Genomic DNA, 25,764 nt, shown 5'->3' with positions numbered 1-25,764 from the left:
TATGCGGCAGATAACACATATACTCTTAGCTTTATTCATAAGATGAACAATATAGTAGCTCTTTCTTGCTATTTAAACTCGTGGTATCGTTCTCATCTATGCTTCGTGAATCCAAAACACTAACAAACTGTCTTACTGAGCCCCAAGCATTCTCAGCGCATTGCGCAGCTCCTGAACTGCAGTGGGTACGTCTTCAAAGTTGAGTGCGGATATTGCCCACTTGGCGTGCTTCTGCGCTTGGTTGATATCCCTTTGATCTGTTGTGAAACCGGTCGTCTGGACAGGCGCTGGAGCTGGAGGCTGAGGAGCAGGCGCCTGGCGAATCACAGGTGGAGGGTTTGAAGCAGCAGGGTGAGGAGCGCTTGGAGTCGTTGTCCAGGATGGAGGCGCTGAAGGGGTGAAAGGCTCAGGCGGAGGAGGAGCAAATTGTGAGGGAAGCTTGGTTGGGATTTGAGGTGATGGTTGAGGAGGGATCTGTGTCGCAGGCTGTGCTGGGGGTTCTGGGACAGGAGACACAGCAGGCGGTAGACCAACGGGTGGAGGAGGAGGAGGACCACCGGATAGACCTGGCGTAGGACTCTGACTCAAAGGCGAGGGGATGAATGGTTCAGGCGCCTGGGGCTGATGCTCGGGTTGGGGAGGGAAGTATCCAGGATCATCTGGAATTCTAGGCGGCGCGTCCGTGAATGTAGGAACACTAGGAGGTTCCCCAGCATCTGGCGCATCCTCGACCGAAGCGCGAGGAGCTCCGGATAGGAGTTGGACCTCAGGATCGGAGGGGTCGAGAGCGACTTCGGGTTCAGGCTCAGGGGCATTAGGGTTCGTCTCGTTGGGATCCTTGCCCTCGCGAATAGCCTTAAGGATTCGCGCAGCGTTCCATTTGGCGAATTTGATCTTCTTGACGACTTCGGGATCAGGCTCGCCCCATTCGCGGGTGAGGTCGAAGAACGTCGCAGCAGCATCGAATGTGTCGGCGGTTTGTCTACGTCTGTTAGTCTCGCCTTATAATCTGGTAACAACGACATACCTTGTCACCTTGTTAGCGCGCATCGTGCGCTCAGCTCGCTCAAACGTCTGCTGGGCGAATTGCTCAACATAAGCCTGTCCCGCAGCGTTATCGACGATCGCATCATCATCAGCTCGTTCCGTCTTTGTTGCCTCGAGGCGCTCGATCAGTGTCTTTGTGAACTCAAAGGTATCGTCGTCGGTGGTATGCAGGCTCTTTCCCACGATTTGGTTGACAGCATGGTATTCACCTAAGAAATGCTATCAGCAGTTATCTTGGGCGAGGAGATTTGTGGTTGCCTACACCAGTATGCGATGGCGGGCTTGATGCTCCTCAGCTGATTTGCGCGATTGATGAAGCGACTGACTTCAGGGATTTTGAGCGCAGCTGGAAGAGGTTCTGCCATGTTGACGTCGTATATAAGGTCCCCAGGTAATTTCAGAGTTGGAAGCTTAGATGGTGAGAGTCGAGTCAAGATGGCGCAAATTAATGCCAACTCCAAGTCAAGTTAAGTTGTCTTGGAGATCCCCCCACCTCAACCTTACTCCTCCTCTTCTGTCTGCCTAGGCCATTGACGTATGTAAGGTTAGCGGCGCACAGCCACTGGTTCCCCGGATTCGATCAGCTCACGCCACTTGTGGCTCCAGCTCAAACTGTCGAATCAGAGACCCTGGCTTCACTTTTTGGAGGTCTGTCACCGTGGCTTTTTCCTTTCCTTTTCCAGAAGATGCCACTTTGTTCTTGACGGGGACCAACAGGCAACTATAACTTGGTCTTTGCAGTACAAAACATTGTACAAGTCATTCTATTTCACTACAATACGATTAAATCCTGTCTTCTTTTTGCCTTCTTGTACCGGAGAGTTACTTCACCATGCCTAACCCCACCTCGCTCTTGGTGGCCTTGACAGCTGCCTTTGCGGCTCTGCCAGAGGCTCAAGCTGCCATCTACACCAAGAACTCACCTGTTCTTCAGGTCAATGCTCGCAATTACGATAAGCTCATTGCAAAGTCCAACTACACCTCTGTAAGTCTTTCACCCCATCGCTCACTATTGACTATCGCCACTTACACATCATAGATCGTCGAGTTCTACGCCCCATGGTGCGGCCACTGTCAGAACCTCAAGCCCGCCTATGAAAAGGCCGCCAAGAACCTCGATGGTCTCGCTCAAGTCGCAGCTATTGACTGCGATGAAGAGTCCAACAAGCAGTTCTGTGGTGGTATGGGTGTCCAGGGCTTCCCAACTCTCAAGATCGTTCGCCCTGGAAAGAAGACTGGTAACCCTGTTGTTGAAGACTACCAGGGTCAACGAACTGCAGGTGCTATTCAAGAGGCTGTCATGAGCAAGATCAACAACCATGTTACGCGTGTGAGCGACAAGGATCTTGACTCTTTCCTTAAGGGTGATAAGCCCAAGGCCATTCTTTTCACATCAAAGGGAACGACTAGTGCTTTGATCCGAAGCATTGCCATTGACTTCCTTGATGTTATTTCAGTGAGCCAGATCCGTGATAAGGAGACTGCTGCGGTGAAGCAGTTTGGCATTGAGAAGTTCCCCGCTCTTGTGCTCATCCCCGGTGAAGGCAAGGATCCTATCATCTACGATGGTGAGATGGTCAAGAAGGATATGGTCAAGTTTCTCTCTCAGGCTGGAGAGCCTAACCCCGTTCACGCTACTGGCAAAACCAAAAGCTCAAAGCCCAAGAAGGCCGAGTCCAAGGGCGCTAAGAGTGCCAAGAAGAGCAAGGCTACCGAGGCTGCAAAGGAGGAGCCCGTTGAGTCAAAGGAGTCTTCCACTGAGGCTGCTGAGGCAGTTCCCACCATCATTCCTATTTCTACTATCTCTAGTCTGGAGAAGCTCGCCGAGGAGTGTCTCGCTCCCAAGTCTCACACCTGTGTTCTTGTCTTCACTCCCGGTGAAGCTGGAGAAAAGGCAGTCGACTCACTCTCCCACCTCAACACCAAGTATGTCCACGGTGGCCGAAAGACCTTCCCCATCATCGCTGTTCCCAGCGATAGTGAAGCTGCTTCTACTCTTCCCAAGGCTCTTGGTTTTAAGAAGGAGGTCAACCTGATCGCTATCAACACCCGCCGCAACTGGTGGCGTCAGTACGAAGGTGACTTTAGTCTCGCCAGTGTCGAGAACTGGATTGATGCTATTCGAATGGGCGAGGGTGCTAAGAAGAAGATCCCCGAGGGTGTTGTCGTCGAAAAGACCGAGGCTGCTGAGGAGAAGTCTACTCAAGCTACTGACCCCGAGCCCGAGGTTGAGACTGACGGTCCTAAGGAAGCCAAGACTGAGGTTGAGACTGAGGCTGAGATTGAGTCTGAGACTCCAGCCGAAGCTGAGGCCGAGGCCAAGACCCCTGAGCCGGAAGCTGAACCTGTTGCTGAGTCTGAAGCTGAGCCCAAGACCAAGGAGGAGATCAAGCACGAGGAGCTGTAAGGGGAATGAATCCCTTAAATCTTACAATTAGTCTGTGACTATAGCCTTGATAGCGAAGACATACCTGTCATATAGCAGATCAAACAGATAACTCCAAACACTTTTAGGACCCCCATGCACATGGTATCTAATCATCCAAATCCATCCCCATAGCATCGTTCTTCTCCACCACACCCTCCCTCACCATCTCAGCACCCTTATCCTTGACTACCTGATCCAAGAACTGCTTCACCTGCTTACACCCATCCACACCAACGACCAGCATTCCCTCCAACCTGCTAACTTGCACACGACTCTCGCATACCAGTACAGCTACCTGATCGTCATCACCTTGTGTCGCGACCGTCAAGAAGGGTAGTTCTTGCTCTTCTTGGTTGTTGAGATCGAGCAGAGGATCGGCTGTGTCGTCGCCCGCGGCGTATGTTGATGTTGAGCCCGCTGTGCAGGCGGCAATGTAATCTGTCATTGGGATACCAGCGTCGATGAGGGCGAGGGTCGTTGCGTTAAGAAGAGCGGCGAGGAGGGATCCGTCTTGCGACAGAACGTGAAGCGAGATTGTGATGGAAGAGTGAGGAAACAGGTGTGTATGTAAGTTCGAAGAAAACGCATTCGCAATCGTTGTTTCAATCTCTTGGATGCGCCTAAGCAGTTAGTCCCAAGTCTTTCACTGTCCAGCAGGACACGTACTTGTCATTGCGCCCTCTCTTCTTTCGATCCACGCTCGAAAACCCTGCTACTACAACATTGACGTTGACAGCTGCTGTGTCACGGGGAGCTTGCTGTCCACCACGTCTCTGAACCTGCTGCTCTGAAGGACCTGTCACGATGCACATGACTTTTGTATGGCCCATTTCAAGATATGATGAACCGTCAGCAGCATCCTGAGTTCGGATTTGAGCATGCAGACGACGGAGCTCGTTCCATCTTCTTCCGTCGACGCGCAGGAGCGCTAATGAGTATGTTGACGTATCGAGAGGCATCTTGCGGTAATGAAGTATCTACCGTCCGTTCCTTGGAGCTCTGCGCATCGCGAACTGAATTGATGGTGGGGGGAAATTTTCTGGTGTGGCTGAAATGTGGCTTGACGTTAAGCTCTCGGATCATCCTAGCTTTCGGATTAATTGCCGACCAATGAGAGGCCATCGGTTTTGGAAGAATTGATGACTGCATTTCCGACAACCATTTACGGCTTTACACATGCCCGAGATCAACACCAAAGACGGCACGGCTGAAGTGCCGGTGATGTCGGCCGCCCTAAATCCGGGAATTGTCCAATGACACTCGGATCTTTGCGACAGTTGAGTTTGTTCCGCTTGCTATGATGCGCTGAACCTTCCTTATCGGAGAGTTAGCCAATCGCCAGTGGAGGTAAATGCACTCTTAGCAAGATATGATGCATGGTTAGTGTAGATGCTCTATGAGGTTTGAGCGTTGAGGGGTTGTTGTATATAAGTTGTTGCTTTCTCCTCGTTGAGAATCTCATATCATCGCAATCTTACCGATTCAATTAACAAGTCTCAATCAAAAGTCAAATCAACATCAACCATGTCTTCTCTTCCTCAGACTTACAAGGCTTGCGTCCTCGACAAAGCCAACGCATCATGGACTCTCAGCGACGTCCCCCTCAAACACCCCTCCAAAGGCCAGATCCTCGCCAAGGTTCTTGCCTGCGGCGTCTGCTTCTCAGACATCGCCACTGGCGCTGGCCACATGGGCGATGTCTTCCCCCGTGTGCCCGGCCACGAGATCATCGGCGACGTAGTCGAAGTCGGCGAAGGCGTTGAAAACTTCAAGAACGGCGACCGTGTCGGTGGACCTTGGCACGGTGGCCATGACCGAACGTGTCGACAGTGCCAGCGCGCTCAATTCCAGATGTGCGATAACAAGGCGATTAACGGCGTGAGCCAGGATGGTGGGTTTGCCGAGTATGTGCTCTTGAGAGCGGAGGCTGTTGTTCGTGTCCCGAAGGAGTTGGATCCTGCTGAGGCTGCTCCTATTCTCTGCGCTGGTGTCACTGTCTTCAATGGAATCCGAAAGCTGCATGTTGAGCAGGGAAATCTCGTTGCGATCCAGGGTCTGGGTGGTCTCGGCCACCTAGCTGTTCAATACGCCAACAAGATGGGCTATGAAGTCGCTGTCCTCTCATCAGGCGACGATAAGGCGGACTTTGCTAAGCAACTCGGTGCTCATCACTACATCAACACCAAGAAGTCCGACCCAGCTGAAGAACTCACCAAGCTTGGTGGTGCCGCTATCATTGTCCAAACAGCACCCAATCCCAAGGCTGTGGCACCACTCGTCAATGGCCTCGCTGCTGAGGGCAAGCTACTTAGTCTTGCACCTGTTGGGCCAGCAGAGATCGATACGGTGCCACTGGTCTTGAAAGGTGCAAGTGTGGTTGGTTGGCCTAGTGGTCATGCCCTCGATAGCGAGGAGGCTCTTCGCTTCTCCATGATCCATGGAGTGAAGTGTATGATTGAGAAGTATCCTTTGGATAAGGTACAGGATGCGGTTGAGAGTCTTCAGGCCGGAAAGCCTCGATTTAGAAATGTCTTGGTCATGCAGTAGAATTCTGGAAATGATTGGGTTGGTTGTGCAGTTGTAAAATGAGCGTTGGTGTTGGCGGTTGTGGGCAATCTAGGCGACGATGAAGTACGATTGACATGAATAGAACACAAGTTAAACTCACTTAGCTTCAATATGCAATTGAGTATCTCTCTCTAGTGAACTATCATTCCAACAGTGATCTCATATACAAACCATGAAATAAAGCGTCTTTTTTACACAGAACCCATACAGATACAGGGTAAATAGCAACCCAAACACGCTGGTAAAAAACGACCCGAGATAATATGGCCACCAAATGGGAAGCAATGCTCGGCTTGAGTGGGTTTTAATTGGGTAGCATTATAGAGGCCACAGGGTCTTCGTGTAGATATTCACATTGTTACTGTTTTTGCCGTAGTTTCGTAATTGTCGTCAACCTAGTTTCCCGTGTTTGACTTTTAAGCAAAAACAGCTGTAGATTGCTTCACTCTAACAAGTCTGAGACCTTATCGTTTGGTGAAAAAGATAGGCAAACAAAGAAAAGCTCGGAAATTGAAAGCTGATAGTATCGAACACTACTATCTTTACCTGTACAAAGCAATAGGGAGTTGTTATGTTTCGATCGTGTCTTGATGGATCTTCACCAAACACCAGCCCCGCAGTTTGGCGCTTCCAAAACTCAACATCTACAACATCAACTCATGAGACTTCTACCCTTTCTCACCCGCCTGCAACGACTCTCTCTTCTCCTCTCAAAAAGAAAACTTCAAAATATCCACACGATGTCTCGTAAACCACCACAACCACCTCCCTCATTCACAACAACACCCTCCGCCATCCTCTCCCAGACATCATCCCTCATTACATCAACCACCGCTCTCGAAGACGAACTCTCATCGACCCTCACGCCCTCAACCGCCACATTCTCAAGTCTTCTTACGCCCATTCTAAATGATGATCACGCGGTATCTAAACAAACCCTCATCATCCGTCTCTTCAGCTCTGTGTCAGAGGATAAGGACCTCCGCGATGCATCGCGCACAGCGGAGGAGATGCTTCTTAAGGCCAATTCTGAGGCTCTCATGAGGAGGGATATAGCTTCTCTTGTTAAAGCTGTTTATGAGAAGCACCAGCGTGGGGAGGAGAAGCTGGGAGAGGAGGATGCGTATACTTTGTTCAAGACGCATAGAGCATATCAGAACACTGGGGCAGGCATTGAGGACGAAGATGTGAGGGAACAGTATAAAACTGCTGTGCAAGAACGAAATGAAGTTCTAGTTGCAGCGCGAAAGACGATTAGTGAATCCGACGACGGTATCTTCTTCACGCGGGAGCAACTCACCGGTGTACCGGCATCAATCCTCGACGCAATGAAGACAAACGACGACGGGCTCCTCAAAGCAACCTTCAAAAAAGGCCACATGATCTCAATCATGAAACATGCCACCAGCGCCCAAACACGAAAAGCATACAACATAGCTAAAGAAAGCCGCTTTCCCGAGAACGTAACACGTCTTGAGCGCGCCGTCGAGCTACGCAACAGCACAGCGCGAATGCTAGGCTTCAGCACCCACGCCGAGCTCAAGATGCAAGACAAAATGGCAAAAAGTGTCGAGAGCGTCATGGAAATGCTAAACAAATTGAGAACAGAGCTAAAACCCCTGGCAGATGACGAGATGAAGACCTTATTTGAGATAAAGAAGGTTTACATTCGAGATAACGGCACGGATGAGGATGGAGAGGACGTTAAAAGGTTGAATGCATGGGACTGGGCGTTCTATGCGAGGATATTGGAGAAGGAGAGATATTCTGTTGATTCACTGCTTATCTCGGAGTATTTCGAGGTTGACCATAGTTTGAAGGGTATGCTGAAGATCTTTGAGGAGATCTTCGGGATGGTGTTCATACCCACCGATGCACCTGTTTGGCAGAATGATGTGAGTGTCTACGAGGCATGGAATGCCGAGAGTCAAGGTGGTGAGTTCCTTGGGTATCTCTACCTTGATCTTTATGCACGAGAGGGGAAGTATGCTGGAGCGCATAGTTCTCTCATTCAACCTGTAAGTCTCCCAGTACAACGAACGGAGCTATCTACTCACAGTCTCAGGGCTTTGTAACATCAGACAACAAACGCCATTATCCTTCTTCATCACTAATAACGTCCCTCCTCCACACGACCTCCCAGCCAACTCTCCTCCTACACTCTGAGCTAAAGACAATGTTTCACGAACTCGGCCACGCTATCCACAAGCTCGTAACACACACCAACCACCAACACGGCTGTGCACGCGACTTTGTCGAAATCCCCAGCATTCTCCTCGAGAACTGGATCTGGGTCCCCTCCGTGCTCCAACGCCTAGGAAAACACTACTCCTACCTATCCTCCGAGTACTTGACCTTCTGGAATGCTAAGAACGAGGGTGAAAGACCGGGTGAGGTGCTACCGGAGAAGTTAGCGCTGGATATCGCGAGGACGAAACATGTTAATGGGGCGCATGCGATGCTGTATCAGGTGTTTTTGGCGCTGTTTGATCTTACGATTCATAATGCGGTGGAGGGGAGGGCGGTTGATACGACGAGGTTGTGGAATGAGAGTAAGACGGAGATCATGGGATTGGGAAGGGCGGATAGTATTGGACAGGCGTCGTTTGCACACCCCTTTAGGGCGTATGATGCTGCGTATTTTACTTATGCCTTGTAAGTCGTCACACGACGAGAGTTAAGAAGTGTTGCTAACGAGTCGCAGATCAAAGGTGTACGCGACTGACCTCTGGGTTAGTCACTTCAAAGCTGATCCAATGGATAAGACTACTGGTCTACGGTATCGCAAGCTTGTTCTTCAACCAGGAGGAAGTCAGCCGGAGCTCAAAAGCCTCAGCAACTTTCTCGGTCGTGAACCCAGCGACAAGGCATACTACGGCGAAGTCACCAGCACACCAGGAACGAAATCGTCAGTATTGTAAATGTATTAAAGTGCAATATTATCCAACGCTTATATGCAAAAGAGGGTATCATGGCAAGATCTATCGTACATCATACTCGCTCAGTGCACCAGTCTCATCCTAGGAAACGGCGCAGCCTCAACATCAACGACGACCAAACCCTTCTCGTCCAGTGAAGCTCCGACATCTGTGATCGGCGTGATCTTTCTCGTGTGTGCAACTTCTTGGCGGCTCACGCGGCCTTCGTCCCGAGGAATCCATAAGACGGGCTTTTGCATCCAGAGCTCGGGAGGCCAGTAGTTAGATAGCTTCTCGTCGCCGGAGTAGTCTGCGTCAGGAAGTTCTTCGAATGGAATTAGTTTTCGCAAGGCGATAAAGTCTTCGTAGATCTCGGGGTGGAAGAATCGCTGGATGAAGGATGGTGGTTGATCCGGGTTCGACCTCTCGGCGGGAAGAATCCATTTGTCCAAGAACTTCTTAACTCCTGACTCTTGCACCTCCTTCTTCAATTGCTCCTTGGTGCTTGACTTTATCCATTCGGTGGCCATCAACCTCAAACCACCTGCGCCTTCGACAGCCCTTGAGCTCTGTGGTCCCTCGTGAAGTTGCTCGTCTTCGTCATCTGTCGGCGTGTCCTCGAATTCTTCCTCACCAAAGTTCTGTTCCGTATCGAAGTAACTGGCAGCAGTTCCGCCATTGGCCTCTCCCGACTCTGCAGCTGCTTGAAGTTTTGCCTCTGCTTCAGCCCTCTCCTGCTCCTGTAGTTCTTCCTCCAATGCCAATGTTTGTGGCAGATTCTGCAGCAGAGGTGATATCGACTCTCTCAAGGACATGTGCACTATTATGGTGAAGATTAGGAAGATGAGCATCAACACCATAGGCGGGAAGGCGAAATTGATGGCAAAGAGACCTATCATGCAGATTTCGGCCAGGTAAAGTCCCGTGATGAGCTGCATTAGGGCGGTAGGATAAAACAAGCCCATGCTATCCATTTCCGAGTCGAAGACGTAAAGAATGTTGTATCGGTAGATGAGGCGCGTAAAGGCCATTCCGGCGCATGCGAAGAGGAGGATCAATGGAGCGATAACTGTGTAAGAGAAGGCTAGAGGTGTTAGCATGGAAGGGGATTCTTGGCTATACGACTTACCAATGCACGCCATGTTTGTGTAGATGGGGAAGATGCCACCCCAGCGAGGAGGACGTAGGTTGTACCAAACATTGAAGCGAGTCCTGGGATTCTGTACCACTCTACCGAATGCGTGATGTCTGATTAGCTCGAAGATGTGTAGGAGACCGGTAGCTCCAATGGCCAAACACTGTACAAGAATGTACGAAAGGTAGAAGTTTGACGCCTTGGGAAGGTTTGTGGCGAGGAGACTAGGCGTCGACATTGGTTGCTGGATGATTTGCATTGTCGTGGCGGAAGCGGCCGATGTCAATGTCGTGATCAAAAAGACTTGTACCACTTGGAAAGCAAAGTAGACCTTTTGGGTGAACAATTCGACCAGTACCAAAGAAGGAATTCCTGCTTGGACGCCACAGACTAGGGGAGTTAGTAGTTGCAACAAGGGATCGGCAATAGTAGACTTACATCGGAGCATTGCCGGGACAAGCGACATCCAGAACGACAGAGCGATCGCAGGGATGAAACCTTGAAGGAAGCCAAGGATAGGACTGGGCAACAACTTGATCCATTGAAGGAAGACAATGCCACTCAGGAACTTGATGTTGGACACGATGCCGATCATGGCAGATGGGATGGACCAAAAGATGATCGCAACGGCAATAAGAGCCATGATGAGCAAACGCCGGATGATGCGCTCCCACCAACGCATTCGAAGAGCACTCCAGACCACCTCGTTTGGTCGAACGCCCAAAAGACGAGGAGCAAGCTGAAGAGGGCGATGATGGGCGACGACTTGGTGAGCAGCTTGTGCAGCTTCCTGCGTGTCGAACTCGATGAATGCAGCAGGGAGTGTCTGTCCATCACCACGGCGAACCTGGCGTCGAAGCTTGAAGATCTCAAGGTTCAATTCCTTCAGCTTCATGCGACACCATCGGATAGTGTCGACTCGTCGGAAAAAGTTGTGCAGTGGACGATGGTAGGGTCTGGCCGTCACGGAGAGCCATTGAGCGGCGACGGATCCTCGTACATCAGGGAGATCTGGGTTGAGGCCGTAGGGGTGCACATATTCGGGGTCTTCGGCGGACTTTTCGAGTATATCGTGGGCGTTGCTGGTTCTAGTTCTTTGGGATACCTCAGGCGTAGACTTGTGCTTCTGGACCCCTCCCTCCTCGGTCTCTTGTACGTGAGTGTCAGATGTCTCGACACGTCGCGGGGAGCTCGTACGGGGCTCCTCGCTGCTGGGTTCAGTCCTCCACGAAGAACTAGAATCTCCAGAAGATGGTCCGGCGCATGGTTCGGCAGAGGATGCAGTCGATGGTGGATTCTTGCCGAGTTGCTTCTTTCGAGCCACGTTTGCCTTTTTGATGAGTGCAATCTCTGCCTTTTCCAGGCGCATCGCCGTTTGTTCTCGTTCCTCCACCAATTTGACAAGAGCCTTGGCAGTGCGTGGGATCCAGACTCGCTTCACAGAGTCGCCATAGAGTTTCCGCAACCGAGCTTCGTCGAGGTATCGCTCAGGGATGGAAGTGAGGAGTACTGTCCTGGATGATAGCCGCTTGGCATAGTGAGGAGACGAGAGGTAAGCCTGACGAATACCGACATAGTAGAAGCACTCTCGAATAACGGTGAAGAGAATGAAGCCTGATCAATTAGCGGTGCCATTGAGCGCTGTCGTTTAAGCACTTACCAAAGAACAAGTAGGCAACAGCGACATGGGCAAACATGCGCTTTTTGTTCTCAATCATACCAATTGTCAACATGTCCAATTGGGTGAGCTTCTTGCCTCCAGTAAGGTGGACGGGAAAGAGAATTGGCCAAGCAATCAAGATGCCCACAAGAAACGTGTTTCGCAGGACCTTGAGGTATCGCAAAAAGAAGAACCCATCAAGTGAGCCATGGTTAAGAACAAAAGTATCTGGAGTTTTGAAGAATGGCTTGATCCAGTTGAACCAGCCATTGGGAAGTGGCGGTATGGGCGTGCTACAGAGGCTGTCAGCAATGATTGAGAGCTGAAAGATCTGCTGTTTGCTTACTGAGGGGAACGCAGGCTGGGTATCGACCGAGGGGAGTAGACTCGATGGCATTTCACGCGAAAAACCGAAAAGAACAAGAGGCAAACCGCGCAGTAAATGACGACAGGAATAAATGTTCCTCCAAGAGATTGCAGCGATGACGATTTTGAAGCGTTGGTGGAGCTCAGGGTACCGCCACTGGAACCATCTCGCGTAGAACCAACCCGAGAGTCATCGCCCTCCTGAAAGTAGATGATGGTCAGCCACGTTGAAGAGGGAATAGAGTTAGAGTTGAGAAAAAAGTTTAACTCACGACTGGTAACTCAAAAGCCGCTCTCGCGATGAGAGAATGCCAATTGGCGGCCATGTTGGACAAAGGGCGAATCAAGATCAATGGATTGAGAGAATGGAGGAGTCAGGCTCTGATTAGCTTCGAGATAACGATGAGAATGCGTTGCCGCATCGTTCGTTACCTCGCAACGAAGCTTGTGGGTGTCGAGACCACAGACATGGATGAATGAATATATCGTTCTCACTGCGAGGAGAAGGAGAAGATGATCTATCTATCAAGAGGCGGAGATGATCGAGATGAAGTCGTCGAGGTGACGTTGAAAGTGGGATGTTTCTCTTGTGTCTGTGTCTGTGCCCGTTGTCCTTCGGGGATCAACTGAACGAAAAGTGGGTGGGCTACCTCTGGAAAGACGGCATTGGAGAGAGGGAGGCGGCGACGGGACAGGGAGTCTTGTAGCGATCATTGCGGCGCAGTCAGCCCAATCTAATCTTTTTAGGGGTCCGTCTACCTGTCAACCCCGTTGACGGGCGGGCCTGGAGATATGGGTACTCGAATTTCCTATTCTGTCCTCCCACATCGGTAATCATTTATCGCATCGGGTCCTTGGCCGAATTAGCCGATGGTGGCTTTTGTCTCTGTCTCGACTGAAGAAATTCGCGATGAAGAGGAAGGGGGGGAATTCTGAGATTTCGCTGTAAGAGTCTTGATGCATTTTCAACGAGAGCCAATCAATGCTTTATCGGGAGCACGGCCAAGGACAGGGGGGTCAGGGTCTAGACCACAGGTTTACGAAATCCCCACGCATTGCAGATCCAAATATCACAAACCCTTGTTTTCAGCTCGGACATCCAGATGACTTTATGGGTCAGAAAATGTAGACAGCGACGTTATACTGATGATATTCTGCTATAACCAAGGATTGTGGTGGCTCCTCGGTTACAACGAATCGTGGTGATCGACTCAGAGATTTTCAGTCGGATATGCCCGTTTAGGGGGTTCCGCTTATTCGGCCTGTGATCCCGCGGGACTTTCACGCCTTGATCCCTGTCAGTTGAGACATAAGGTTTAACCTCAACGTCGGGTCTTCCGACTTGACTACGTATGACACGAATGACATCGGAGGAAAATACCTGATAGGTATAGTTGATCTGTCACTCTGATATGTTATTACCGGTGAAACATGCAGAAAAGAGCTTCCTAGTCCTGTTTAGATCTAACGCCAAGGATAAAACGGTTACGTCGGGGAACTTGGTAGAAAATGCCGTGTCAACTGAACCACCTGTTTTCCAAGATAGATTTTGGATCTCGACCAACAGTTGTGGTACAAGGATCATTCTTGGAAACTGTTAGAACCTAAGCGAGGCATCTTGCAGCCTCAATTGCAAGACTGCCCATCCAATCGCGTGCCAAAGGCCCATTACTGACTACCAGTACTCAGCAGGCTCGGCAATACGGGTCTTGGAGGCCACTACCAAACCAAGTTCTCAGTACCTCCTTTTCATGTGCAGGAATAGCAGTTGCCCGATTAGGGACGGCCTTGCGAGGTGAGAGAAGAGGCTGAATCAAGGTTTCTGGAATAGGGGTTCCGGGACAGAGACTGACGGGAATGTTCTGACTACGACGCAAACTTGAAAAGCTATGGTCAAGGCACAGAAGTATCCCTTGTTATTTCTTGCAGTTGATCAGCCGATCAGAGGAAGTTTATCGTGCTTGATCTGTGTTTGCTGCATCCTTGTTGGGCTTGAAATCTGTTGGGGACGAAGTTCTTCTGGTTGCTGACCAGGGGGAAGATGGATATTTGTCAGATAGACCTACTTCGCGTGGGTCAATATTCAGCCGAGAGATATTGCAGTTTTTGAAAGAGATAGTTGTAATATCGAGTGAGATAATTCTATAGTTCCAGAAACCCTTCTGTTGGATTGTTTGCAACGATGCTGTCTTCCGTACAACTCGGAATGACAAAGCCTTGCCGTCTGGATGTCTGCCTCCGTCCTGTCACTTCCCCCTGAGCTCTTGCATCTCGAAATGATTTGGTCGAATTTCCTGGTATGCACTGCGTCCTTCTTTCTTCTCCTCACATCACCCTCTCAGCCAAGTTCCGGTCAGCATACCAAAGAGAGGAGAAGTTTGAAAACTCGAGACAACAATCCTTGACGAGTAGATCCTTTGACGAGCTTAGGAAAGAGCTGAGGGAAGCTGTTGGTTGACCATGTACGTCTTTCGCCCCCTGAAATCAATGATCTGAAGTAGCCTTTTGCGTGAAGACACGAGGGAAGAGAGGAGAACTTACGTCTCCAGTTCAGGCACATGGGAAGTCCGATTTTTTTGAATCGACAAACATGACAGGTCAATACACGGCCTTTTATTTCGTGACCGTTTATGATTAGTCCCCTTTTCATCTTAATTCTAGGTAAATCGCGGCTTCCGCCAATCCCTCCACCATACAGCCTCTCAGCGCCTCAGAAACCATCAAACTTTCCGCGAACAACCAATCCGATTCAACACCACGATAAATAGACCCGGACTTTGAGTTCGGTGCGCCGAGTTTAAGCAAAGCCCTGAGAACACATCACCATGTTGTTCCCCCTCACCATGACCGAATCAACCTCCCTTCGCCCTCACCACCCCAGCTGATCTTGCCAATGGATACTATGCATTCGCCGGGTTTGCCAGCCGAACCACCGCCGGCCCAGAAGAAAGCACCAGACCGCCATTTCCACTGGTTTCCGTACCTCCACCAAGATGTCAGACTCTTGATCTGGGAAGCAGCAATGCGTCCGCAGCCCTCGAAGAACTACAACGCGACACATCGCTTTCGAGTACATGCTTGGGAGGGCGATGATCCGTCGTTGCTCGAGACGAGTGACGTTGGCTACAAGAGTCCGCCACTCTATGGATCACGAGCTACGAGGGGGCTGGACGATCACAAGATGCGCGAGCCTATGTCGTTGTGCCCTGAAGTACTGAAATCAGTTGTACATTGGGACTACGGTCTGTGGAAAGCTTGTATTGAGTCTAGATGGGTCATTAGCCGGCGGTTTCGGCGGAAATACTGGGAAGAAATGAAGAAGAGCGTCTTGAAGGACTTGCAAACAGTACCAAAAGAGATTCGCGAGCCGTTCACTATGGAAGCCGCGTGGCAGAATGAAGATCTGTTGATGCAGAACGGCTACCCGGAACGTCATAGTAAATGGTACAAGGACTTCGCATCGGTAGTCAGCATAGATGGCATGTACAACAACATTGTTGCGATCCACCCAGCGAGAGATCTCTTCATCATGGAGGATGAACGATGGATGCATGAACTAGCACGACAACTTACAGACACAGAACAAGAAGACAAAGCGGTTCAGCTCTTTCGGGAAAATGCCATCTCCCCGACAAGCGACGGCTCCCCCATACTGGGAAATATCGGCTTCGTATTCGACATATCCTGGTCCAATGGCATCACGCGACTCGACAACCCGCCCATGAGGCTGACTGAAGCAAAGACCAAGAATAACCCGAGGGGTCTTTTCCTGCTGCTGCTGCACCTCACCGTCGTGCGGATAATAGGAGGAGTGCGACTTTGGCTTATCGATGAGGAGTTCGACCCGTGCCGCACATGCAAGACGGAAAAGGATGCCGAAAAGGAGGTAGAGGAGGAGAAGAGGGATCGAAAGGTGTTCTACCGCTATGGGAAGGAGGATTTGGTCGAGGTTGATGTCAAGCCGAATGTGATGCGGGTGCTGGTCGACAATGCGAGCTGTATTCTTGCTACTTCGTGCGGATTTCTTGAATACCTCAGTCGCGATCCCATTGCTGGCAATTCTGCGTTCAACCCAGATCCTAGAGCGCAGCCCCTCAATATTTGGTCCTGTGTTGGTGTTCTTGCGCCGAGATCGAGGACCCTTATTGAGTGATTGAAGGGTGGGAGGGGGTGTTTGTAGTTGAGGCTTCGTCGAGGTGTTGAGAGAAACAGAGATCTTTGGGCCGGAGGGCCTAAACCTGCATGTAAGAAGGCAGTCGAAGTGATTCCAAGTCGTCCTGAACATACTTAAGCTTTGTTCTTGCTTGACACCACCGCCTGCGATGTTACCTCGAAGGGCCTCTCATTGCCAAGCCCCCGTGGTTGCCAGAGGAGACGAACGGAAGAAGAGAATGAACAAGGATAGATGTAAGTCGGAGGGCAGTAGATACTCGTGGTCTTAAACTGATGGGACTGTCTCCTCGTCCATCGAGGCCCTAGTGTTAGTGCTGTGTGAAGCCTCAGGAGCCCACAAAAGAAGTTTGAAGAGAACTCGAGATGTGTCTGACGATGGCCTTGAATAAAAGGCGTCGTACGTACTTGACTGAGAAAGGTTTTCGTTGTTAGACTTTGCTGAAGCATGATCATCTCGAATTATGCTCAAGTGGTGTCCCTGCCATAAGCTTTTGTACAAAAAGTATGGGCAACAGTCGCGACCAGCACTGCAAGCCGGCTGCCTGAGAGCTGCATAGACCACCAACATATACGTTTTGTCTTTTTTTTCTACGCCATAAACTTTTGAAATAGTCAGTTTTGCGATATTCGTTTTTTCCCCCATCGTCCACCATTTTTACTTGTGACTTCCCATCAACCTCCGCCATGGACACGCGGCAGGGCTACGACGAGAATATCTCCTCTAAGGTAGCCCCGTCTGGCATTGTAGTGGGCCAAAACGAGGAGACACCTGAGCAACACCCCGGTGAGGAACCGGATACCCAAAATGACAGTTCCCATGATGAAGCGGACCTTGACGATGAGATGGATGTGGATGATGAAGGCAGTGAGTATACGGATGACATTCTTGATGGTCTCTCTGACGGAGAGTCAAATTACCAACCTGGAGAAAACTCGGGGGAGCATCAGCCCAATGGGGAATCAGAAGGCGAAGACAACACCTCAGACGACGAGATGACCGTTGACGAAGAAGTTGACGAGAATTCGGAAGACATGCTTGGCCATCTTTTTGATGGCCCGTCAGATGACGAACACAGCGAAGCGACATCACAGCAGGGCCAACAACCCGCCGCCTCTGAAGACCCTGCGACACAAGAGTCTGCCGAAACAGAAATGCAGTACTGCGAATTCTGCGGAGAACTACGACCAATCATGGCATTCCAACCCCTTCCATGCGGGGATGAATATTGCAATCTATGCATCATGCAAACCGTCGAACTATCTCTCTCGTCCACATTGCACTTCCCCGCCAAATGCTGCCATAAAGAGATACCCCCCGAAGACATCGAGGGACATGTACCTGCGAATGACATGCAGCTATATCTCAAGAAGCTAGTTGAATAGAAGACAATCGATCGAACGTACTGCAGCAACCGTCAATGCCTCAAGTTCATCCCTCCCAGCAACACCTCCAATGATGGTGAACCCTGCTACGGCGACGAGGCAGAGTGCCCTGCTTGTAATGATATCACTTGCACCATGTGCAAGAACAAGGCACATACAGGAGATTGTGAGAAGCAGAATGAGTGGGAGCAGTCCTTGGACCTCGCGGAGAGCGAAGGCTGGAAGCGATGTTCTCGCTGCGGTCACCTCATCGAGCGGGCTCACGGTTGCCGCCTGATGGGTATGCCACGGAACCAACTCACCAACCTTTTAAACTTACTGACTTATACCTCGAAGCTTGTCCCTGCGGCCATGTGTTCTGCTACGGCTGCGGTCAAGGACCTGAGACGTGCGATTGCCAATAGAATATCGATTCTGCCCTTCAACAACTCAAGCTTGACGCCCCGCCGCGGCGTGCTCCAGCGGCCCTTAATGATGATCGTCCTCAGCTCCCACCTATGCTGTGCGACCACGACTGGCAGAGAGTGGAGGGACCCGGTTACTGTAGACTGTGTCGTGAGGGAGTACACCCCTATACTTTCGAGTGTACAACCTGCACTCTTCGTGCCTGCCATGGCTGCCGAGACCGCGCTGTTGCGCAGATAAAAGACTGGATTCCTCGTTATTATCGCGAGTAGAGTGGGAGAGAAGCGCAATATTGTCCAAGAAAGCTGATTATCAGCGGATCAGCGGTGTTTAGGGAAACACCCCAACAGCGGCTCAGTTATACCAACACTGGGCATATCATTAATGGTGCAGTAGTCGAACCTGTTAACGGCGAAAGCAAGCGAGTTTTGCGATACTTTTGAAATTGATCACGTATACAATCGGAGGAGACTTGCGTGTTGTAGCATATTCGTCGCCAGCTTGGAGATGGTCAGGGTGAGAGTAGGCTGGAGTTGGGGGTAGTAAAGAGAGCGTTGTAATAGTAATGTATGAATACAACAGTACGAAATCATCGACGATGCAGAAATTGGTGGTAAACTCAATCGGGAGGCGTGTACCCAAGCAGCTCGCTGGTTGAGTGAGAGGTCCGCTACCCATGGTTGGAGCCCGTGCTGGGGAGAGAGCATCTCATGGAATGGAGATACACCAAAATTATCTTCCTTTCCTATGTTATATAGTAACTATAAATCTCTTAGAAGCCTTTATTGGGCTACTATACTTGTAGTTAGTACGCTCCTAAATTATATTTTCGGGGGTGTTATGTTGAGTTGATAGACCTGATAGCTGATGCTTGCATCGCGCGCCTTACCTTGACCTTCCCTTCTAAAATAATATGAAACAGGATTTCTCATGATATCCGAGTATCAGAAAAGCTTATGCGCCTCATTGGTACTGTTGACTCAGGTCCAAACAGTTGTGACCGAAGTGTCATGATGCTCTGAAGCTCCAAATCCCATTGCGAACTTAAACATATATTCCTGAGGCTATCATTAAAGTAGAAAGAGACACAATTTTCGCATCAGGAATGTATCAGGAATTAAAAAGGTGCATCATATAATAGTTACTGCACAACCTCTGGCAATGTAGCAAGGGAAAGTGACGGGGTGCGCAAGGAAACAGAGCCACTACACAAACATCACATTGACAAACACCGCTCTTAGCAGCTGTCGAGCAAGTATATTCACTTTGACCTTGGTCGTCATTCTCTCGGCAGGCAGACAGTTTGTCGCAATTGTAAAGCAGAGTGCTTGACATAGAGTGGCAGTGCACAATTCAGCCCACACCTTACAATGCTGTCGCTTTGACATTTTGGCCAGGCACCGCCTCGAAGCTCCCCAGTCAAGTAGGAAACAATTTAAATACATAACTTATCCATATTCTTCCTATCTTACAGACTAATATATCTACTTTTGACAAGGGCAAAGCAAACTGGAACACACTGGAGCACACAGGAGTACACAGTACCAGACCTTCTCCCACCACAATGACTGCTTCTCAAAGCCAGCACATCACCATCACCCACACATCATCGTCACAATATCGACACCCTGCCATTTTCACCAACTCATCGATACATCCCCATGACATTTCAATTATCAACGGAGTAAACAACAAAGAAACTTCAGTGGGAAAAGATCCCCCGCTTCATACCACAATGCTTGCAAACTGAATATTTGCAGCGTGTGCACTGCCATAGGAAAGTAGGCAGCATGTGGTGGCAGTCAAAGCATCGTCCCGACAACTTGACCTGCTTCATCAATGGGTGCTGGCAAGCCCCATTCTGGGTCTCGACACGAGGTGTCCCGTTGTTGCGTTGGAAAATGCCCCCAAACTGCTTTCGTTGTCCCCGAAAGGGTGCAACCTGTGGTTGAACAGTTTGTGAGGTTGACGTTTTGACGATAGCCAAGTCCCTTTCACGGCGCTGGCGGCCATCCCACCAGTCGCATTTGCAGTCCGCTCTGCTGTTGTTGCATCGGTAGCAACAGTCAGGACAATCTAAGAACAGAGTCTATTAGTTTGGTACTGGATGCAACAGACTATTACTTACACAAGCCTTTCTCAATAGTCTTGTGACACAAGCGGCACTTGGAATCTCCATTATCGGCTGCTTCTTCACCAAATCCACTGAAGGAGTACTCCGCTTCCTCCTCGGTTGAAAGCGAGGGAGGAGAGGGAACAGAGGGGGTAGATGGGGTTACCGGAGTAGTCGGGGTAAACGGAGTAGATGGAAGAGAAGGGATAGAATGGGGAGAGGGAAGCGACTTGTCACCCTGTTCACCGACGCTGCCCTGTTCACCGACATCAGATGCCCCAAATTTCTTCCACAGGAAATCATACAAAATCTTCTCATCGAAGATAGAAGAGTTGATGTCAACAGGGATTGGAATTTCGCAACACACAGGAGGGAAGGGAGTGGACCCATGGATTGAAGCCTTGACCACGTCGTTAAGACAATCAGCACAATAATGATGGCCGCAAGAGCATGTGATGGCATTGCCATCACAGTCTTTACCACATTTGAAGCACTTGATAACATTGCTATCCCGGTGAACACTGGTTGCAGGTGTAAATGCGTCATCACCGGTGATGGATACAGCAGCGCACTGTGGCTCGGTAGAGACAATGCACTCATCAATCGGAGCTGAAGTAGTTCCCTTGGTGGAGAAAGGGACAACCTCAGAGGTCTGCACCGGAAGTTCGGTCTCAGACTCGACAGAGTGGGCGATGGTGCAGGAGACATCAAGTGCGACATTGCCACATTCACTCTCTTCCCACTCCTTAGCGAAAGTGCTCGTAGGAGGGGAAACATCTCCGATAGTAGTCGGGATAGTGCCGGCAGGAGTGGGATCCTCATCAAAAGAAATGAGGCCCGCATCAACCTCATCGTGGTGGAGGTGGGTTGTTGGTGTTGGGGATGCAGTCTCAATGCTGACACTTTCGACATCGCGGGTAGTTGAGTCCTTTTGAGGGGTGCCATGCTCTGCCTCTCGCGAAGAGATTGACTGACTGGAACTCTGTGCCCGGGCTTCAATGATGTGACCCACATCCGTTTTGGAGAGGAAAGCAAGAGCAGTTTCCGTGACCTTTGAGACCTTGCTACTGTTTGAGTGAACAGTCTCCAACTCCCAGGGAGTCGGCGGAGGAGCACCAGCATTGTCATCGGCATAGATGTCAGAAAAGCAATCATGTCTATCTGGTATAATATTAGTAAGGAACTTAGATTACACAGGTAGGTGGTGGTTTACCTCGAAGAGCGGCATCAAGACGGGCGAAGGCATTCTGATATGCGACCTCCACAGAAGGACCAGGAGGAGTACCAGGAGCAGGCGTGATCACAATATCGCTGGCAGAGTCGGAAAAAGAGGCGACAGTGGCAGTAGTGGAGTCAGTCAAATGGGCCTCCTAGGCATCCTCTTCGACGTTGTCCAACTGTCCGTCTGCGTGAAACCCATCTAAGCAAATCAGTCAGTGATGTGATAGTCTGGGTGCGTTGATATTGCCTACCCATGGTGCCAGCAACAGCGGTAAAGAGTTCGCCAACCTGGTGAGTAGGTGCCGTGGCCGAAGGAGACGGAGCGCGAAGCCCTTCAAGATCATACTCGGGGGCAGAGAAGCCTTTGTTGACTCGAGCATTAACAGCCTCTTCATTGAACACTGCGGCCCCCGCAGCAACGAGTTCCAAGTAGGGACGGGTGCGTATCAGGTCCTGGATAAACTCAGGCAATTCATCTTCCTCTGGGTTCTGTGAGAGCAACTCAGTGATGTAGTCAAGCTGCAGCCGCGCAAGATGCTGCATTTCTGCATCTTGCGCGAAAGACATGGCGGCAAAGACGACGGTACAAGTGAAGAGATGGGGCTTAGTGACAGTGGATAACGGAAAGGAAGATGGGAAGAGAATGGGATGAAAGTTTGGTGAAGTGTTTAAATTTGTTCGTGAGTTGAGGAGGATGTGAATGTTGTTGAATAGGATATGGTTGGAGGTGGAAGAAGGCGGGGGAGGAGAAGAGAGATGAAGAGGGGTAGAGGAAGGCTAGCCCGGTCCGTTGTCGGGGAAATAACGAAAATTGCTGAAGGTGCGGATGGGCTAGGGTAAGGTAGCCTCAGGCTTGACGTCGACTTGAAGTAGGAGCTCAGGCGTGCCCCCAGGAGAGACCCCAGGAGGGAACTCGCCCTGTCGTGGCAGTGTCGACGAGGCACTTGGTTCGAAACCACTCTAACGCATCAGAACAGGGGCCTTTCGGGATATAGAGAGCTTCATATAAGGATATAGATGGTCGGGAAGTGGTGATATATATGTTGAGTGTCTAAAAGGGGTTATGTAGGAGGAACGAGGTTTGACCATGCTGCTGTTCATTAAATACACGATATGCCCCCCTTACTAGCACATACAATACAGAATAATAGATCTATTGTCTAGGAGCCTTGAATTTACAATAGAATTGATGTCTCTTTGTTCTTATATTTACGTTGCGTAAATAACTACCTTACCTATTGTTGCAAATAGGCCGTAAAGATGGCCTATTAACCCCGATCAAGACCTCCAGATCTGGGAATAGGATCAGTTTTAGTAAATAACTGTACCCTGACTTAATTTCAAATTACCTAAAACTTATTATTGTTTAGGATTGAGGCCTAAGGTTTGCTTTGTTTTAGCTACGAATGCTGAAGCCGTACATGTAGCAAACATCCACCTTGATTCGGTCACTTGAAGAAGTCAATGCATCCATTTCCCTATTTGAAAGAATTTTGATCCCTTTCTACTATACATATAAGCATGCAACAGTCCTTCCGTCCTTTTGTTGCTTTTCCCAACGCCTAGTCCAAACCAGTAACACTCCCCTCAAGTCATCATCGTCTTCAACGCCATCCCCAACGTCAATACAGAATGATCCTCACCCATCACCCCCGGCGGTTTCTTATCCAATCCCATAAGCCCATACACAGCCAACTGCGCCGACCTAACCGAGTACTCCATCGTAAACGTCACCTCCCGCTCAATCTCAACAAACTGTCCCATCAAGCCCAAGTTCTTGCTCCCATCGGGTATTACCTTTGGTCGATCGCCCTTCTTTCGTGTCAGGAATGGACTTCCGATCAAAGGCATCAGGCAGGGAATTGTGATGGAGCGCTCGAGGGTGGGCTGGAGGGGGAAGGCCATGAGGTGAAGAAGCTCGGTGAGGATTTCGGCGCCAGTACATTCGAGCATGGGTTTTCTAACGTAGCGGCCTTGTTGATCGGGGAAAAGGCCATAACCCCAGAATACGAAGACGTCGGAGGGTTGATCTCTGACATAGGGTTGTTGAGGAATTGTGAGGGACAGCATCCAGGGGCAGTCGCGGAAGGTTATTAATGGTACAGCTCCGGTTAGTGTGCCGGTCCAGGTACGTAAGTGCTCGAAGAATGCTGGGTCGCGAAGGGTGACTGTGAAGGAGAGCCATGTTGACTTCGAAGGTCGGTCGAAGAATGCTTCAGGGTTACCAAATGTCTTGGGGCGATCCATCGCAAGTCTATCCCAGAAGGTCCATGAAGGATCGAGCTCGTGCGGTGCTGAATCGCGAAGCTCCATCGTCGGCGGCGGTTGGTCGTTTGTGCCGTATCCCATTCCAGATGTCAGGGATCCGAGTGTGAGAAGTACAAGGTCATCAGGGCCAGTTGTTATCAAGACATGCTTGTTGTCTTGGTATGTTTTCAGGGCCGACACTCGAAAATCGGAACCTACATCCTCCATTTCCAACCCGCTTACCTGAATGCCTACACAGGTCAGCTTTGCCCCTTCGAACGAATACCCGAACTTACCGTGCCGAAACTCAACATCCATCGCCTTCAGATACTGCGTTAAAGGCTTGATGATCGCCTCAAAGTCCTCCTCGGGAGCCTGCTCCACGCCAGAGAGTGTCCCCATGTTGGGAAACTCATGCAACATCCTATGCAGACACCGCCTGAACTCAACAGCACTACACCAAGGGTGAAACCGATTGAGCGACGACCATAAATCCCAAAAGTTCGTCTCAAAGAAATCGGGTTCAAACAAAGCCTGGATCTCAAGGCCTTCCAGCTCCTCCTCCGTTTCGAGAACAACTCTCATCAAGTCGCACTGGTTCTTGACACTCAAACCCATTGTGCTCACATCAACGGCTTCGGGTTTCTCAATCCCATTGTTATCAATGACCTGCCTCACTAATCTCGTTCCCGATGCGCCGAGTTTCCTCCTTGCTTGGTTGAACCGGTGTAATTTGGCTGCGAGTGTCTCGCCCTCAACATCAGACGGTACCTTTTCCAACATCCCATACAAACAATGATAGGTAAGGCTCATTTTTCGAATCGCAGATACTCGATACCCTGTGTCCCATGATGGCTTCGAGAACGTCGCCATTGATCCACCAGCTTTCGCCGACGCCTCAAGAATGTGGATATGATCCCCGGGGACCTTTGCATCTTCGATCAGAAAGACCGCGGCGGCAAGAGATGCAATACCGCCGCCGACAAGCCACACATGAGGGCCCTTCGCATCGGCTTCATTAGTGCTCTCCGGGCTGTTGCTGAGGCTAATAACCCCGTTGTTCTCATCGGGAGAATTTTCGTGTTTGTCATCCATCCTCAATTCCGCAGTTGCAGAATGTCGTTCGATTTGGCTTATTCTAGACCGCGGATTATCGTGATCGCTGCAAGCAAGGAGGGATCCTTGCGAAGAACGGCATGTATGTAATTGGTAAGAATCCTTTTGCTTTTTTTTTCTTTCGACAAGTCTAGCTTTTACTAGTTTCTTTAGAGAGTCGAGAAAAAAAAAGAAGATCGATCCAGTTTATCTGGGGAAGAAGAGAAGATCACGAGAGAACGGCGAAATTTTATGACTGGGCTGGGCCTCATTCAGCACGAACCCTTACACGGCCCGGTCCATCCATTACAAGAGACACATATATAATGACTTATCACGTACATTGGCGCCTCTCTTTCTAGATCTTGTTTGAGACTTTTTTTCCAGCCTCAGGTCGCTGGCAAATGAAATGCTGCTGTTATGAAATATGGGAGCATCGTACGATGGGTTGGCGTGGTGGACCGGGCAGCCATCGGAAGCGGGCCGCTGATTGTGACGGAGGATGAAGGATTCACCTCCGGAAGGCGCCGGCCCTTCAAGAATCGGTGTGTATTGTGTCATCAACGATCTGTATATGCGATGAGCTCTTGTCTATGGTAGTTTCAGATATCCCGTACATCAATTGATGAACTGTGACATCGATTGGCATGGTTATGTTGGCGTCTCAACAGTTACGCAAAGATCATATCATGAAAAGTCAATGGCCAATGCACCCTTGGGTCTCGGCCTCCGTAGGCCGTTGAGCTGCCCCTCAGGAAGTAAGAAGATGGCCCCTATACCACGAGGCGACCAAAAAATTTAGGTAAGTTTAGTTTAACTTGATGGGTCGTTAGAGTAGTTGATTTTGGTACCCTCGTTAAATGTCAGATGTTCTTGCTCTCTTGGGGGATTGCAGCGCGACGGGGCTTTTATGTCCAAAAAAGGCTGCTAGCACTCACCAGTTGTGTTGTTTAAAACATGCTTATTTTGTAAGCCTTTCTAGGTTCGGAATGTTACGACGGGAAG

General features: G+C 50.0%; 10 protein-coding genes across 10 annotated transcripts; 5 read left to right on the top strand and 5 right to left on the bottom strand.

Annotated features, from left to right (window-relative positions):
- Positions 1 to 132: 132 nt before the first annotated feature.
- On the bottom strand, positions 133 to 1,412 carry FPRO_03510 (uncharacterized protein; the record flags this gene model as incomplete). The annotated part of the gene is made up of 3 exons (XM_031226270.1): positions 133 to 982; positions 1,028 to 1,256; positions 1,310 to 1,412. The coding sequence occupies 3 exons, from the start codon at positions 1,410 to 1,412 to the stop codon at positions 133 to 135; spliced, it is 1,182 nt and encodes a 393-aa protein (XP_031076823.1).
- Positions 1,413 to 1,879: 467 nt separating this feature from the next.
- FPRO_03511 (putative protein disulfide isomerase-related protein A) lies at positions 1,880 to 3,454 on the top strand (the record flags this gene model as incomplete). Its single annotated transcript, XM_031226269.1, has 2 exons — positions 1,880 to 2,032; positions 2,087 to 3,454. 2 exons carry the CDS (start codon positions 1,880 to 1,882, stop codon positions 3,452 to 3,454), a joined length of 1,521 nt encoding a protein of 506 aa, XP_031076822.1.
- A 127-nt stretch (positions 3,455 to 3,581) lies between these two features.
- On the bottom strand, positions 3,582 to 4,434 carry FPRO_03512 (related to 3`-5` exoribonuclease required for 3` end formation of 5.8S rRNA; the record flags this gene model as incomplete). The annotated part of the gene is made up of 2 exons (XM_031226268.1): positions 3,582 to 4,095; positions 4,142 to 4,434. The coding sequence occupies 2 exons, from the start codon at positions 4,432 to 4,434 to the stop codon at positions 3,582 to 3,584; spliced, it is 807 nt and encodes a 268-aa protein (XP_031076821.1).
- Positions 4,435 to 4,999: 565 nt separating this feature from the next.
- Positions 5,000 to 6,022, top strand: FPRO_03513 (uncharacterized protein; the record flags this gene model as incomplete). The annotated part of the gene is made up of 1 exon (XM_031226267.1): positions 5,000 to 6,022. One exon carries the CDS (start codon positions 5,000 to 5,002, stop codon positions 6,020 to 6,022), a length of 1,023 nt encoding a protein of 340 aa, XP_031076820.1.
- Positions 6,023 to 6,783: 761 nt separating this feature from the next.
- FPRO_03514 (uncharacterized protein) lies at positions 6,784 to 8,964 on the top strand (the record flags this gene model as incomplete). The annotated part of the gene is made up of 3 exons (XM_031226266.1): positions 6,784 to 8,061; positions 8,109 to 8,698; positions 8,748 to 8,964. 3 exons carry the CDS (start codon positions 6,784 to 6,786, stop codon positions 8,962 to 8,964), a joined length of 2,085 nt encoding a protein of 694 aa, XP_031076819.1.
- Positions 8,965 to 9,044: 80 nt separating this feature from the next.
- FPRO_03515 (uncharacterized protein) lies at positions 9,045 to 12,448 on the bottom strand (the record flags this gene model as incomplete). Its single annotated transcript, XM_031226265.1, has 6 exons — positions 9,045 to 10,045; positions 10,091 to 10,486; positions 10,535 to 11,710; positions 11,757 to 12,049; positions 12,103 to 12,323; positions 12,395 to 12,448. 6 exons carry the CDS (start codon positions 12,446 to 12,448, stop codon positions 9,045 to 9,047), a joined length of 3,141 nt encoding a protein of 1,046 aa, XP_031076818.1.
- A 2,696-nt stretch (positions 12,449 to 15,144) lies between these two features.
- FPRO_03516 (uncharacterized protein) lies at positions 15,145 to 16,275 on the top strand (the record flags this gene model as incomplete). The annotated part of the gene is made up of 1 exon (XM_031226264.1): positions 15,145 to 16,275. The coding sequence occupies one exon, from the start codon at positions 15,145 to 15,147 to the stop codon at positions 16,273 to 16,275; it is 1,131 nt and encodes a 376-aa protein (XP_031076817.1).
- Positions 16,276 to 16,979: 704 nt separating this feature from the next.
- Positions 16,980 to 18,323, top strand: FPRO_03517 (uncharacterized protein; the record flags this gene model as incomplete). Its single annotated transcript, XM_031226263.1, has 2 exons — positions 16,980 to 17,630; positions 17,679 to 18,323. 2 exons carry the CDS (start codon positions 16,980 to 16,982, stop codon positions 18,321 to 18,323), a joined length of 1,296 nt encoding a protein of 431 aa, XP_031076816.1.
- Positions 18,324 to 19,785: 1,462 nt separating this feature from the next.
- FPRO_03518 (uncharacterized protein) lies at positions 19,786 to 21,984 on the bottom strand (the record flags this gene model as incomplete). Its single annotated transcript, XM_031226260.1, has 5 exons — positions 19,786 to 20,159; positions 20,212 to 21,357; positions 21,410 to 21,507; positions 21,595 to 21,616; positions 21,669 to 21,984. 5 exons carry the CDS (start codon positions 21,982 to 21,984, stop codon positions 19,786 to 19,788), a joined length of 1,956 nt encoding a protein of 651 aa, XP_031076815.1.
- Positions 21,985 to 23,004: 1,020 nt separating this feature from the next.
- On the bottom strand, positions 23,005 to 24,759 carry FPRO_03519 (uncharacterized protein; the record flags this gene model as incomplete). Its single annotated transcript, XM_031226259.1, has 2 exons — positions 23,005 to 23,915; positions 23,961 to 24,759. 2 exons carry the CDS (start codon positions 24,757 to 24,759, stop codon positions 23,005 to 23,007), a joined length of 1,710 nt encoding a protein of 569 aa, XP_031076814.1.
- Between the last annotated feature and the right edge of the window lie 1,005 nt (positions 24,760 to 25,764).

Source organism: Fusarium proliferatum (assembly GCF_900067095.1).
Source record: "Fusarium proliferatum ET1 genome assembly, contig: FPRO_scaffold002, whole genome shotgun sequence".
Classification (NCBI taxonomy): Eukaryota; Fungi; Ascomycota; class Sordariomycetes; order Hypocreales; family Nectriaceae; genus Fusarium; species Fusarium proliferatum.
Note: the sequence above shows the minus strand (reverse complement) of the source record. Positions and strands in the feature narration are given on the sequence as shown.